Source organism: Haemorhous mexicanus, chromosome 32 (assembly GCF_027477595.1).
Source record: "Haemorhous mexicanus isolate bHaeMex1 chromosome 32, bHaeMex1.pri, whole genome shotgun sequence".
In the NCBI taxonomy this organism is placed as follows: domain Eukaryota; kingdom Metazoa; phylum Chordata; class Aves; order Passeriformes; family Fringillidae; genus Haemorhous; species Haemorhous mexicanus.
This window is the reverse complement of record NC_082372.1, coordinates 814,571-830,506: the sequence shown is the minus strand read 5'-3', so window position 1 is coordinate 830,506 and position 15,936 is coordinate 814,571. Positions and strand designations below refer to the sequence as shown.

Sequence of the window (15,936 nt, the reverse complement as noted above, 5' to 3'; positions counted from 1 at the left end):
TTGTTCTTAAAAAACTGGCAAGGACAGATGGAGGCTCCTCCATGACCTTTGTAAAATTAATAAGGTGTCTTGGTTTGGATAAGACAGGTGCCTGCTAAAGAAGGCAGGAGCTTCCCCTGAAATGGAGAATGCAAACCCTCCCCACCCCTCCAAATTGCTATGAATTTTAAATTAAGGGGCTCTCAGGCAACAACAAAAAAAAATACGGGAGCAGGAAATAACAGTTCTTTAATAGGGAAGGGGGGAAAAAACATAAAATGATAAAATAAAAACAATGCAGTACACTAAAATGACAGAGTCAGAACTCAACCTGACACCCTGTTGGTCAGGGTGCTGGCAGCAGTCCAGTTGGAAAAGTGGCTGCAGTCCTCCTGAGGTGTCAGGTGTGGTTCTGTTGGAGCAGGGGGTCCTGTAGAAAAAGGGTGATTCTTCCTCCGCAGATCCGTGGAAGTAGAAGCAGCTGCTGTTCCTCTGGTGAATCCAGTGGAGAAGCTGTGCTGGTGTGCCAGAATCTCCTGATTATATCTGGATAGCAATGCTCGGCTCCTCCCTCTGGGCGGAGCATCTCACAATGGGATGTTTCAGTTCTTATCAGCCATGCAGTGACATTCCATAGCCTCTTATCACGGGATGCCCCCTGCTGAGGGAGGAGTGATTGTGATCTCTCAGGGAGAGAGATAAGGGGAAATTGCCCACTTAACACCTAGACAACTGCCATACAGATGGTAATAGAATACATCCTGCCTTGCAATCCAGAACATAAGGTCATTGAGGACACGGGTCCCTTGCAGTCTGGCCTTCCCTCTCCCTCCATGCTTCCTTGTGACTGGAGACTGGTGGTCATTGATATCAAAGACCACTTTTTAACATTCCTTTCCATCGTCGAGATGCTCCCAGATTTGCCTTTTCCATCCCCTCCCTGAACAGGCACCTCTGAAGCGGTACCACTGGCGAGTCCTCCTCCAAAGAATGAAAAACTCACCCTCTGTGCCAGTGGTACGTGGCCCATGTCCTGTCTCCCATGCGAAGGGCTTTCCCAGATACCATCATCTTACATTTATATGGATGACATTCTGTCTTGGTGTGAAAAGACAGGTGTTTGCTAAGGAAGGTAGCAGCTTCCTGTGGAATGGAAAATGTAAATCTCCTCCCTCTGAATTATTATCATTTGGAAATTCAAAAGCTCTCAAGCAAAGATATGGGAATAGGAATAACAGTTCTTTACTAGGAAAAGTAAAAATACAAATGCAATAGTACAAACAAAAAACCCCACTGACAGAGTCAGAATACGACCTGACACCCTGTGGCTCAGGGTGGTGGTAGCAGTCCCATTAAATGGTGGCTGCAGTGCACCTGCAGTGACAGGTGTGGTTCTGTTGAAGCAGTGATCCTGTAGAAGGGTGGAGTTTTCCTCTGAAAATCCAATGGTGGCGTAGATGGGCCTGGACTTCCCCTGGGAATGCAGTGGAAAAGAAAGCTGCTCCTCTGGGAATCCAGTGGGAAAAGGCTGTCTCTCTTCTTCCAAATGTCAAATTATATCCAGGTAGGAATGCTTGGCTGCTCCCCCTGGCCAGAGCATCTCACAATGGGATGATGACATTTTTATCAGTCATGCAGTGACACTCAGTGGCCCATTAACAGAAGGTATCTCCCAGAGGGGGGATTGTTGAGGAAGAGATAAAGTAAACTGCTGTAAGAGACGGTCTGAAGTTCCTCTCATTTGTGTCCCAACTGTCACAAGGACAGAGACCAAGACCCTGAAGACCCTGGCTGGAGTTCTGGCCTGGTTGAGGTGGATGCTCACTAAGTGATTGTTTCCAGCTGTGCTTGCTGTGTAACCACAGTACACTTCTTCGGGCAGGGGCTGACAGGGAGCGGCTTGCTGTGTACACTCACACCTGCTTCACGATCCCCGCTCATCACAATGGCCCATGAATGTCCTCACCTCTTGGCCAGATGAACTTTCTGGGGTAACTCTGGTGATCCTCTACGGAAAATCCCTCATCTGCCTCACAACCACTGTAAGGGAAGCCCCCTCCCAAGGACTGAAACTGAGACCCTTAAAATTCTAACACAGGGGCTCTGGCCTGACTGAAGCGAGATGTTTGCCAAGTGTTGCCTGCGGGTGTGTTCGCTGGACCAAGACTGGTTTCTCATGGACACCAATGCTGAAAACAATGGATCCCGCTCATTGCTGAGATTGATTTGTCCTGTTTTGGAACATGGACTGTCTGTACTCATTTTCAATAGACTTATTCTCCATTGTCTTGTATCTGTTCTCCCCTCGGTGGATGACTATAAAAGACCCCCTGAGTTATCCAAAGATTTTGAGATTCTTCCCGATGTGACAATACAGATCTATTGGCTGGACCACAAGGAGAGAAAAATCCTCTCAGACTGAAGATTACTGTAACATTTTCTCAATAACAGGAGGAGCTGTAAAAAATTTAGCAATCCATGAAACTGAGAACTTGGGCAGTAGCCATAACAAACCTGCCTCTGTAATTAAGGTAGCCCCTCCCTTCTCCCCCGAACTGTAGGCGAGACGGGGGATAGCACGGTCGGGTCAGACGGAGACGAGAGATCTCTGAAGCCAGGTTGTGGAACTTGCAGTTTATTGCAAAGGGCGTGGGTGCAGGGCCCTGCTGGGAGCTGCCAGCTGCAGCTTGGAGCAGGCCCGAGAGAAGAGAGGGGTAGAGAGGATGAGAGGGTAAGAGCATAAAAGGCAAGAGCTAAGAGACAAGAGGTACAAGTAAGAGCTAAGAGCATAGAAAAGTAAGAGAGCAAGAGAGCGAAGTTCCCATTACAATACAATAAATCATCTTCTGTGTTGAATATTCTGATTCTCACTAACCAATCTAGTACAACATACAAATCCTATAGCATTTACATACAGCCTATAAGAATCACTACATTACCATACTATGCTACATTTTAAACCCTAAAAACTACTCTTCGGACCCCTTCTGCCGAGCTGACAGGGTCTGCTCAGACCCTTGGACCTGCCTGCTTGCAGAGGGTCTTGTATCATCAAAAGGGGATTACCTTCAGCTGGCCACACCATTGTTTTCCTGTTGTTCAGTAACTAAGGGATCTCAAAGCTTGCTTTCATTTCAATCTCGCTTATAGTTTCTATATTCTCAAAATCTTTTGCCAGACAATCATATTTGTAAGGCATTCCTGTTTCATCTTCCCCAACACCAAACAATCAGCAAATTCATGGTTCCCTGATGTCTCTACTAAATGAGAAGGGAAGGTGTGGAGATATAGGGCAGCAGCCCTCCACATTTCCTCTGGTGAATGAATTATTACCAAGGGAGAAGGCAGTGCTCAGGCTGGGGAGCTGATAGCTGTTTGGAGTGTTTTCCAACATGAGGTACAGAATACCTCCCTTGTATGCATCTACACTGACTCCTACGCTGTGTATAAAGGATGTACTGAGTGGCTTCCTTTTTGGCAGCAAAATTATTGGGAAGTTAACAGAATTCCAGTATGGCAAAAGGAGAAGTGGCAAGAAACATTAAACATCTGAAGTCAAGAGAAATTTGTTGGGGTGGGCAGCCTTCCACCAGACAGATGGAAATCCAGCAGGAAGGTGAAACAGTAACGCTGATGAGTTAGCAAGACTAAGTCCCCTGAAAAAGGAACAAATTACAGAGGACTGGGATCAACTATTAGAATGGCTGCATGTAAGAAGACAGCACACAGGTGCAAAAGATTTGTACAAGGAAGCTGTTCCCCAGGGTTGGCCTGTCACCAGGGAAAGGTGTAAAACATGCACATCAGCCTGTGAGCAATTGGAGAGGAGTAGAAAGTCACCCTTTGGAAGATCACCCTCTGCATTTAAGAAAGGGTAAAGGCTTATGGGCCATGTGGCAGGTAGATTATATCGGCCCCTTGAAGAAGTCAGGAGGTAAACACTTTGTGCTGGTAGGAGTAGAAATTGTATCTGGGTTGGTCCAGGCTGATGCTTTTAGAAGAGCTACAGGAGATAATACTGTTAAAGCATTGCAGGGATGGTTTGGAATTTTCCCAAAACCGCAAGAAATTCACTCTGATAATGGGTCCCACTTCACTGGTAGAATTGTCTTATTTACCTAATACAGGATGTCCTAGGGTGACGTTAGGATGCTGGTATCCCCATTTGTGTGTGTTACTTATGCTGGATATTATCTTCTGTGCCTTCAAGACTGGCTCTGAGGAGTGAAAGTTTTGTTTGGGGCCTCTTATCTGCCACTCCCCCACGGCTGGCGGGACAAAGAGATGGGACAGTACATAGAGCTGTTTTTGCTTTTTGCCCTGCTTTTTGCTCTGCTCTTGCTACTGCTCTTGCTTCTGCTCTGCTTCTGCTAGCTCTTGCTTTTTCCCTCTTCTCATTAGTTAATTTAGCTAAACAGTCCAAATTCCTTCCTGGACAGTTTCCCCAAGTTTGGACCTACTTGAAGCTGCTCTGGACTGGGACCTGGGAAACACCGAGAGAGAGTTTGCATCTTGTGGCTGCAGCAGCTGCCCCAGCACCGGAGGGACTGATAAACAGAGCAACCACCCCAGGAGAGACTTTCTGAATTTGTCATCTTTTTCAGAGTGGTGAAAGAGTGGTGTCATCCGGTATTGTTCATTTTGTGTGCTGGGAGGTGCTGTGCCTGTTAAATAAACAGGTTCTTTCCACTTCTCTCCGAGGAATTCTTCCCGAACCGGTTGGAGGGAGGGGCTGTGTTGGTTTGCTTTCTGGAGGGGCCCCCTTTGGAGGTTTTCTCCCAAATTTGCCCTAAACCAGGACAGAAAGAAATACATCATGTCATAGAAAGGGTAAGAAAAGATGCCAAACACAGGTGGTGGGATACTCTTTGGGTGGTCACCTACTGCCACAAGTGTCCTGAACAAATTGTGTCATCCCATCATTATTTGGTTTTAGTTTTGATTGGTTTTGTTTTATCAGCAATCTTATTCATTATGAATTGGAGAATGATGAAACAGTTAACACAATTGACGTCTATAATTAATGGACACAACCTGGCCGATGTCCTCTTCCCCATGGACATCCCCAAGGCTATTGACACAAGGTGATTATAAAATTTGAATGTGTGTTCTTGAAATGATTTTCTTTTTTTTTTTGGTAATCTTGTGAAAATTCCTTTTGATTTTTTGTGATTTGTTTTGATTTTTGTGATTTGTTTTGATTATTTGAAAAATTTGTTTTAATGAATATTGATTGTATCTGTTTATTGTTTCCTATTTTTCCTTTTTCCTATTTTTCTTTTCCATCTTTTCCTCTCTCTCTCTTGCTACGTACTGTCTCTGTTTTTCAGGACATGCTACCAATGCTGATGAGTCCTGAAGTCTTTGCAATAACACTACGGAACCCTGCTAATGGAGAGCTCTTGATGACAATCATTGAGTCAGGGGTGGTGTAAGAGACGGTCCAGTTTCCCTCATTTGCCTCACAACTATCACAAGGACAGAGACCAAGACCCTGAAGAACTCTCTGGCTGGAGTTCTGGCCTGGTTGAGATGGACGCTCACTAAGTGATTGTTTCCAGCTGTGCTTGCTGTGTCACCACAGTACACTGCTTCGGGCAGGGGCTGACAGGGAGCAGCTTGCTGTGTACACTCACACCTGCTTCACGATCCCCGCTCATCACAATGGCCCATGAATGTCCTCACCTCTTGGCCAAATGAACTTTCTGGGGTAACTCTGGTGATCCTCTACGGAAAATCCCTCATCTGCCTCATGACCACCGTGACAGATGGAGATTGAAGCCCCCTCCCAAGGACTGAAACTGAGACCCTTAAAATTCTGATACAGTGGCGCTGTGCGGACTGAAGCGAGATGTTTTCCAGGTGTCGCCTGCGGGTGTGTTCGCTGGACCAAGAAAACAATGGGTCCTGCTCACTGCTGAGAACAAGGACAGTCTGTACCCGTTTTCAATGCACTTATTCTTCATTGTCTTTCACCTGTTCCTCTCTCGGCGGAGGACTATAATAGACCCCTGAGTTAACCAAGATTTTGAGATTCTCCCCAACGTGACAAGACGCATCTATTGGCCGAACCAGGAGGATTTTCTCTCTCCGTTGGTAGCTCTACTCCAGCCCCTTTCTCCCTTTCTCTCTTTTCTCTCTTTCTCTCTCTCTCTCTCTCTCTCTCTCTCTCTCTCTCTCTCTCTCTCCATCCTTCTATTCCTTCTATCACATTTGCTGTGGGCACCCAATAAAAGGTGCATTTGTTTTGATTAATACTGAAATCCCCTCCGTGTTGATTTTGTACTCTGAAATCAGTTAACGAACCATCACAACCCCCCTTGCACCAGTGGATCGTGATACCTTAACAGGCAGGGAAAGAGGGGCAGGGTCCCCTTGACAGGCAGGGAAGGGACTAGAACAAAGGGAGGGGAATAGATTGAGGGAGAGCTTTAAAGGAGGGTACAACTGAGGGATAAACTAACTTGGGGAAAGCATGGGGGGGATAACAGAATGAGCCATTTAAAAATAACTTACTGAAATAAACATGAACCACATCAGTTGTCTGTGCTGGGAAGAGACTGGGAGGAGTCTTGGTGAGTCCTGGTGGGGCTGGGAAGGATGTGGGAGAGGGACTGGGGATCCTGGGGTGGTGGGGGGCAACAGGGAGGGGGTTGTGGGATCTGAGAGAGATGGGAGAGGCTTTGGTGGTTGGGGAGGCCAGGAAGGAATTGGGGGGGGGAGTTTTCAGGGGGTTCTGGGGGGGGCTGCGAGTGACTGGCAGGGTGCTTGAAGGGGCTTGGGATGTCTGTGAGAGGTGTTGGGGATCCTGACCCCTGCCAACCCCCCAGAGATGCCGCCGGATGCTCCTCACAACATGCTGACAGGGGTCAGGGGCTTCATGTTGGGCTTCATCTTCCTGCTGCCTGGGCTCGGCTTCTACCTGTGCAAGAAGGTGAGGGCGGGTGCGGGGGGTCATGTCCCCTCTCCCCCAGAGTGTGTATACTCCCCCCGGGGCCCCCCAGCCCGGTATCACCCCCTTTTCTCTACCCACAGAGCTCCTGAGCTGCCGGCACCCGCAGCCACTCCCCGGGGCCTGAGACTGGGACCTCCCCGCTCCGTCCCCGTGCTGATTTTGGGGGCGTCCCGTGTGTCCCCTGTCGTGGTTTGAGAGGAAGTCAGGATGCTGTGGTCAAAGCAATAGGTGATCAGATTTGAATATTGGCACCTGGTTTGGCCACTGAGGACATGGATACGCCTCTGAGAACACAGGAGGGTTAAAAGCTGAGAACTCAGGGGGAACTCTCTTGGGTTCCAGGTTCGTGGAAGAGAACAGACCTGCCCTGCCCAGCTGCAGGCTGGGTGGGGGAGGGGAAGCCATGCGGCAGGAGGAGGTAGCGGGGCCTGGGACAGAGAAGGGAGGTGAAAGTCCCTGCAGGATGGAAGGGTGGAGGAACCCTGAGAAACATCGGGCAGCCCCCCCTGCCCCACCCCCCGAGGGAGAGAGAGAGAGCTGGTGTCTATGCCTGTGCCACCTTGAAATTTGATAGCATGGCTGGCATGAAGGAAAAGGGGGGAGGGGGTGTGATGTGAGAATGTGCCCAGCAGGGCAGCCGTGGGAGTTCTGGACAGGCAGAGCCTGAGACTTTTAACCCTTTTCTTGGATGACAGAAACCTTACAAATGCTGATTCCTCCTGGAGTTGAATGAGAAGAGAGACAGAGATGAGATGAGAGAAGCTGAGAAGAATCCTAGGTGGGAGGAGATGATGGAGTGGCCTTTGGCTGGACTTTTCTTGTATGGCCATAGAAAGAACCATTTTTCCTGTGACACAGAGACTGCATTTAGCGGGGGAGGCAATGGCTCAGAGCTAAGAGAGTGCAGTGATGTGATGTGAAGGAGTGCGTGAACAGGGACGACAGGTGAGGAGGGTGGTGGTGGTGCCCTCCATCTTCAGGAAGAAGATGATCTCTGTTCTCGAGAACCCTTGGCCCCAGGGGGTGGAATCTTGGGGGAGGACTGGTGTCCCAAAAGTGAGAGACTCTGCTCCTTTTTTGGAACTGGGCAAAGCACCCTTTAAAAAGGAAAACCCTAGAAGCAGCTCTGGTCCATGCATAGTGGTGAGAGCACTGGACAGGGAAGGAAGATGTCACGATGGCAGATTTCTCCAGGTGGTGCCACGTGTGACATGGAAACACAAGATGCCTCAACTGTGTTTCCAGGGGAAGCCCATGGTACAAGAGGGACTCCTCTCTCCTTGATGAACTGAGAATTATCTTAAGGGTGGTGATGGGCTGAGAGTGGGTGATCCAAGGGGTGAATGTATTGGAAATTTGGTAGGGGGAAGAAGGAATGTTTTTGGAAGGTTTTCATCCTGAGTTCTGTGTGTTTTCTTTTATAGTTGTAGGTTAATAAAGTTTTTTTCCCTTTTATTCCTAAGCTGGAGCCTGCTTTGCTCCATTTCTGATCACATCTCACAGCAGACACCACGGAGGAGGCATTTTCATGGGGGCACTGGCACTGAGCCAGGGTCAAACCGTGACATCCCCCCCAGCCCTGCTGTCACTCTGCTCCCACCCAGTGCTTGCTCCCAGTGTTTCCAGTAAATCTTCCCAGCTAGACCCAGTCCAGTTGATGGGGGGCACTGGGGAGGGACTTGGGGGTACCCAACAGGGGGGCTGTGACTGGGCAAGGAGGGTGGGGGCCAGGTGGGAAACACCGGGTGCTGTGGGTCTGCCCAGCAACTGGTGAGTCATCAGACTGCTCTCTTTGATTGGCTGATTCTTGTTCATTGCATTCTGATTGGCTGAGGAGAGGCCTGGGAGTTGAGAGAAGGAACGGGAGAGATCCCACCTGGAGCACAGGCACAGGGACAACAAACCCAGCCTGGGAACAGAGAGGGAATTTATTAACAACCAAATCACAGCAGCACAAGGAGAAGGGAAAGGAATCTCTCCAACACCTTCCCTTCACCCAACAGGGATCACCCAGAACAGGGGTTATTGACAATGGAGAGATGGGGACATCTGAGTTTAGATCAGAAGCCAATTTTATTGAGTACACCAGGGGTTTATATAGGGCTTGACTTCTATGGTGCTTATATAGGGTTCTATTTCTGGTAACAATTTCCCATTGGTTACAGATTCTTCATGACATCACATCACCTGGTAACATTATCTTATCAAAGTCTCACAACATGTTGCTTGGTCACTTCTTGCCCAGGGAGCCTTAATCTGTGTCTGTCTTTCCCACAGATTCTGCTCGATCAGGGCTCAGGTATCAGGCCCCTTTATCAGCTCCATTGTTTTACTCTCTTTTTTATTCCCCATAAAAGATCACCAGGGCTCTGCCCAACGGGGGTCACTGGGGATCTTTCAATGTGGATCCTCCCATGGGGGATGGAGCTGGATCAGCACAGCTCTTCCCGCACTCGGGGCACTCACAGGGCTTCCCTTAGTGGTGCCTCCGTTGGTGTTGGGTCAAGTGAGAGCTCTTGGAGAAGCTCTTCCCACACTCCCCACACTCGTAGGGCCTCTCCCCGGTGTGGATGCGCCGGTGGGTGGTGAGGGTGGAGTTGTGCTTGAAGCCCTTCCCACAGTCGGGGCAGCGGAAGGGCCTCTCCTCGGTGTGAATCCGCTCATGTACAAGGAGACTGGAGCTGATGTGAAACCTCTTCCCACACTGGGGACACTCGTAGGGCTTCTCCCCAGTGTGGATGCGCCGGTGGATGGTGAGGGCGGAGTTTTGCTTGAAGCCCTTCCCGCAGTCGGGGCAGCGGAAAGGCCTCTCCTCTGTGTGATTCCGCTCATGTCTGAGGAGATCGGAGCTCCTTGGAAACCTCATCCCACTCTCAGGATACTTGTAGGATTTCTCCCCAGTGTGGGTGAGCTGGTGTTTTGTCAGGGCAGAGCTCCACCCATAGCTCTTCCCACATTCAAAGCAGGTGTAGGGTCGCTCCCCCGTGTGGATCACCTGGTGCCGGATCAGGTCAGAGCTGTCTCTGAAGCTCTTCCCACATTTCCCACACCAGTAGCGCTTTTCTCCACTGTGGATCCTCTGGTGCCGGCTCAGACTGGAGCTGTGGCTGAAACGCTTCCCACACTCCTCACACTCATACCGCCGTTTCCCAGTGTGGATCACATGGTGCTGGATCACCTGGTGCTGGATCAGTTTCAAGCTCTGGCTGAAACCCTTCGCACATTCCAAGCACTTGTGCGGCTTCTCCCCACCATGAGGCTTCTCCACCAGCTCTGAGCTCTGGCTGGATCTCCAGCTGCCTTCCGGGATCAGGGGGGCTCTTTCCTCCCTGCAGCTTTCTGGGCTGGGTTTGCAGCCACTCCTTGTGCAGGATCTCCGGGGCTTTTCCTCCTCCTCCATCCAGTCACACCCTGGGACCGAAGAATCCTGGTTTGGAGGGGAAAAAGAAGATTAGAGTGCCTTGGGCTGCTGGTTCCTCTATGCCCAAATTAATCTCATGAAGTCATTGGGCATCTTGTATCTGTAAGAATCTCCAAAAGACCAAGAATCAGCACAAAACCCCTGCAATCTTTAAGACACAGATCAAAAACTCCCCAAACATTAAGATTCAGCCAAACAACCCTCTAAAATATAAAGATTCAGCCCTCACAATAAACCACAGCACCAACAAGTAGCCCAACAAAGTTCAGAAACACCAAGATTCACCTCTGAGAACATTGTGGATCCCTCTTCCCTGTCAACTGTTGCATATGGTGTAGGGCAACGCTCCTGGGGCTGGAGGGAGGCTGCAGATACAGGGAGAAGTGGAACCTTGTGATGCTTCCTGTTTCTGCTCCTCCTCCTCCTGTGTTCCTGCTCTTCCTCACACTCCTGTTCCTCCTGCTATTCCACCTTCTCCTGCACAATCCCACCTCCTCCTCCCACGTGCAGCGTTTGACCATTTTGTTCCTCAACCCTGCTTCTCCTTCCCTTCTCCTCCTGCCCCAGGCCCAGTACTCACTGCCAGCTCCCTCTTCCCCCAAACCCACAGCATCCCACCGCAGGGGCAGGGATGGAGCTGGGGCAGGTCGGGCTGGGGCAGCGCTGGGCTCTCGGCCGCTTCCGCCCGCACTCGGTCCCCACTGCAGCTGCTCCCGCCAGGACAGAGTGGGGGGGCCCGGCCTTGGCGCTGCCCCTCTCCCACCTCCCCAAATTCCCCTCGCAGGGAGGGCTGGGGCCAAGGGGGGGAGTGCAGGTGGGGAACACTGGGAGCTGCGGGTCTGCCTGGCAACTGCTCAGTCATCAATGCCGCATGCTCCAATTGGCTGAGCGCCACCTGAGGAGTGGGGCTGCAGCAAAGTGGGACACCCTGCTCCAGGGGGGATGGCCCACAAATGGGGGACTCCCATGAAAAGAACAAGAGGAAAGTGTCTTTACACACAGATGCTGTGAATGAGATTGAAGATAAGGCCAGGGACTTGAAAACAAAGAAGCAACAGGAGAAGCAATCAGTTTCAGAAAATGTATTAATTGATGACACTGACTGCTGCTCAGCCAAGGTCCTGCTGAATTCATGAACTTCGAGAAGAAAAAAGACTCCACAGAGCCATGAATATAGTTTGCTACACAAAAGTAGGGAGCATATTAAGGACCTATGTAGAAGGTGGACTGGGATGTGTGTACCTGTCAAGTACATCAGCCAATGGGGAAAGGGAAAGGGAGATGTGGCCGGGAAAATCAGTGTGAACAGGAGGCTGCATCCTCCAACAATTGGAGAGACCACCCAGTTTGGGGGATGGGCTCCCTTGGGTGGCGGCGGCACTGGGGATTGATTGGGTACCCGAAAGTGACCAGGAGACAGATGAGTGACAAATCAGGGGGGGCTCTGAAGAGTCAGCAGGGAGAGAGCTCTGAAAATCTCACCAGTGAGTGCACTGGGATCTTTGGAGAGTGAACACGGCAGGGCACCCATGGAGGGTAGAAAAGGGAAAGCCAGGAAGAGGTCCTGGCCAAAGGGATGATGATCCCAAAATATCACTGAAGGGCCCCTTGGGAGAATGTTAAGGAAGTTTGCACATTCCCCCAGAGGTAATTAAGGACATGGACAGTCACCGGGGCAATAAGGGAAGTGGAGAAGGGATTTGGACAACAGGGGATGGATGGTCTTGATGTGCTGGGAAGGGATTGGGTGAAGGGGAATGTGCGGGAATATGGTTAAGGCAAGAAGCAGCAGGAGGAATCAATGACAAAGGATGATGGAAAAGAGGAGGAAGAGAAAAGAAATTTGGAGAGGGATGTTTTTCAGCAGGGTCTTAGCCTCAAAACTTGCAAGCTGATCCAGGTCATTTCTATCCCTGGTTTCCAGGGCAGGAAATCAAGGAGGTCAGGATTTCAGGGGGTTTCTCTGTGGTGGGCAGCAGCAGCACCGGGCGCAGAGGTGCGGGACCGGGAGCACGGGCTGGGGGCCTGTGGGGAGCTGCAGGGCCGGACCAGGGCTGTGGGGCAGCCGGGGCTCAGTGCTGGGCACTGCCTGACCCCACCAGCCCCGGGCAGGGCCGGCAGTGGCCCCCGGCCCCCAGGAGGCTGCGGGACGCCCCGGCCGTGCCCGGCCCCGTGGAGCTGCCGGCCCTGCCCGCCGGGGGGGCACCTTTGGACACTGCAGTAGGACAGGGACCGGCTCTGGGATACGGGCTGGGGAGGGGACCCTGAGCACAAGGAACAAGGAATATCTGGGAAATGTGGATTGTACATGGAAGGACTAAGATTTTCTTTTAAGGATTTTCTTTGGGTCCCTGGAGAAAGGAAAGATTTTGCAGAAAGCTCAAGAGGAGTCAGAGGATGAGCACCCACAGGCACTGAAGAGAGCTGCAGGAGGGGCACAAGAAGGACCTGCAGCACTTGGGCACAAAGGCACAGCAGAGGAATGCAAGAAGGGAGCAGAAAAAGGCCAAGCTGAAGGAAAAGGCCAGGGCAGAGTTCCTACAGCCCCTGACGGATCAACCCCAGGGCCCAAGGGGGCCCCAGCACCCAGGGGACGCACTCGGCCACAAGCACCTGGCAGAGGCATTGCCCTCCTCGGCAGGGGAGAGCCCACCCAAACTGCCCCGGGCAAGGAATCAGGGCTCCAGCTGCAGGGCACAAGGACACTGCAAGCTGAGACAGCAGCACCCTCAGGAGGAGCAAGTCCACCCCTTGATGGACATGGATTGGCAGGGCTGTCACAGCTCCCAACACACCAGGGACCCACAACACTGGAGCCCTTGAGAACATTCAGGGTGGGTCTGCATTAAGAGGAGGCCTTTCCTGATGGGCACAGGGGCCTCTCAATCCACTCTGAATCTTAGACCCAATGGGGGAAAAAATGCTAAAACTATGTCTGACTAGTGTGGGGATAAGTGGAAAAGAGGAGTGGTGTTATTCAACCAGTATTAGGAGATATGGGAGATGGGTTTGGAAAGCATGAATTTGTATTTGCTTCTAATTTTTATCATGATTTACTGGGAAGGGATTTAATCACTAAACTGGGAACACAAATTCATTTTATAAATGGTGATGCAGAGGTTAGTTTTGTTGTACCACTGAGTCACATGTCTGGCACGGCCTATGTTGAAGTGAACCCAGAAGGGTGGGCAGCGCCAGGGAAAGAGGGAAAATTAGATATGGAGCCTCTCCAGAGCACTTTGAAGCAACCAGGACAAGTGGTGTCTAAAAGCAACACCCTGTTCCAGGGGAGGGAAGGAACGGGAATCAGACAAAGCGCAGGTCACCGCCCCATGCTCAGCTCAACCGGCAGAGCTGTGGGTGCTTGTGAGAGCCTGGCACTGAAATGCCCTGAGCAGGGAGGCTTCAATATCTTCTGCAGACACCATGTCACCTAACAGGGGGGCAAAAGCAATTCTCACTGCTTTAGCAATGACTGCATCACTTATTAAGGTATTTCTAAAACAAACAATTCCAAGACAATGGATTGTGGAAGCAATAGACTCAGATAGGGGAACTCATTTTACAGGAAAGATCCTTCAGGGGGTTATGGCAGCTTTAGGAATACAATGGGACCTCCCATAAGCTCTGGCACCCTCACAGCTCAGGTCGGGTAGAAAGAATGAATGGGGAAAGAAAGAAACACCTTTGGAAGCTGGTGATAGAAACCAAGATGCCATGGGTAGGGCTTTTGCCACTGGCTTTGGCAAGAAGAGACAGACCCAGGGCAGATGTTCAATTATCTCCCTTGCAATTGCTGCCTGGAATTCCTTACCCTGGTAATTCTCCACCTAGTGCAGGGTGGAGATAAGGGATGTATATTTAAGGCAGGCTGTGGCCAGGTTCCTGTCCCTGTGAAATCTCTCCCACAGGAAGCTGGGCTGGCACTGACCCTGCCTTGGGACTTTGCTGTTCCCAACACCCACCCAGGACATCGGCTCCTGCCTAAGGAGTGCAAAGCAGCACCACTGGTGGCCAAGTGCCGTGGCCCATGCCAAGTGGCCCTGAGGCCAGAAACAGCCACCAGCACAGCTGAACACGGGGGACCCCTCAGCCTCGGTTCCAGGGCTCTGAAGCCCCGGAGATTTGCACTTCCCACCTGCAGCAGGAGCATGGGAGGCCCCACCGAGCCTGCCCTGAAGGCAACGCAGCAGCAGCCAGGGCTCCACAGCGGGCCCAGCCCCTGGGCCTGCCCACAGATCCTCTGCTGAAATCCTCTGCCTGCCCACCCTCCTCTGGCATCTCCAGCCACTGGGGCCAAGCCTTGCTGGCACTGCTGCAGCTTCAGTGCTCTCTGGGCCTGCACTCGCCACAGCTGCTGGGGAACACAAGGGCACAATTCCACTCTGGGGCTCAGGTACACTCACACACTGGGCTGTGTGGGACTGGATCGTTGCAAAATTTACCATATAATATGTTTAAAAGGTTTTAAAATCTTATTTCTCTACTCAGGGTTGGCTTGCTTTTCTTTTGGGGGAAGGAATATTAAAGGTTTGTTTTAATGGATGTTACACCACTCAGTGGAGTGAATTTAACATCTCAACAGACAGGAAACAGCCCAAAAGATACCCACAGAGATAATGACCAGCAGAAAACATCAATGCCCAGCAACAAACAGCAACCAACAGCTACCCCAGACACTGCCCCTGGCAGAGCTGGAGACACCTGGTCTGGAAAAGGCTGAGAAGGAAATCCAGGAGTGTGGACCTAATTAACATCAGAGGGGAAGATATCTGGGTCTCAGAGTGTTATGAGTAGAAAAGTTGCCCATTTTTTTAAAAGGTTGCAGAGTTCACAGGTTGAGCCAGTTGCTGCCAGGGTGGAGTTCTATCTTTTTGTTGTGGTAAACACCTGTTTTAATAGTTTTTTGTTAACTACCCGTTGTTGATGGTTGGGGATTCCCCTTTTTGTTGCCACAGGACAACGGAGAGGAGGATAATTGCTAGGGTCACCTCATAGGAGATTGTCTGAGCTACTGCCCCTAGTGCCCCAATCAGGGCGTATTTTGAATTAGAGGCTCAGCCTGACCACAGGATGGAGTATACTGCTAGGCTGGATATGGCTAAGAGGAAGAGTAAGCCTAAGTTAAGGTCTGCTAAAGAGAATGGAAGGGGCAGTGGGGTTCAGATTGAGATTGCTAGAAGTAAGGCTAGTTAGTATTGGAATTGCGATAAATAAGATTGGGGAGGATGTTGATGGTCGAATGGGTTCTCTGATAAATAGTTTTACTCCATCTGCTAGAGCTTGTAGGAGCCTGAATAGGCCAACAATGTTTGGGCCCTTCTGGCCTTGTATGTAGCTTAGGATTTTGCATTCTACTAGTGTGAGGAAGGCTACTGCAATTAGGATTGGGAGGGCATAGGACAGGGCTATGATGAGGTTCATTAAGAGAGGGTAGTTGGTCGTGAGGGATTGGTTTGAGTTAAGCTGGGGAGAGGATTTGAACCTCTGAGTTAAAGGACTTAAGCCTTTTGCATTTTCTGAGCTCTGCCACGCGAGCTGGTCCTTTCCTTGGACGTGGTGTGATAGCCTTTTGTAATTT

General features: G+C 50.6%; 1 protein-coding gene across 1 annotated transcript; it reads right to left on the bottom strand.

Annotated features, from left to right (window-relative positions):
- Positions 1 to 8,988: 8,988 nt before the first annotated feature.
- Positions 8,989 to 12,281, bottom strand: LOC132340568 (zinc finger protein 239-like). The gene is made up of 2 exons (XM_059871639.1): positions 10,641 to 12,281; positions 8,989 to 10,361 (listed from the first exon to the last, which is right to left on the bottom strand). The coding sequence occupies exons 1-2, from the start codon at positions 10,650 to 10,652 to the stop codon at positions 9,411 to 9,413; spliced, it is 963 nt and encodes a 320-aa protein (XP_059727622.1). The 5' UTR covers positions 10,653 to 12,281; the 3' UTR covers positions 8,989 to 9,410.
- Positions 12,282 to 15,936: the final 3,655 nt, after the last annotated feature.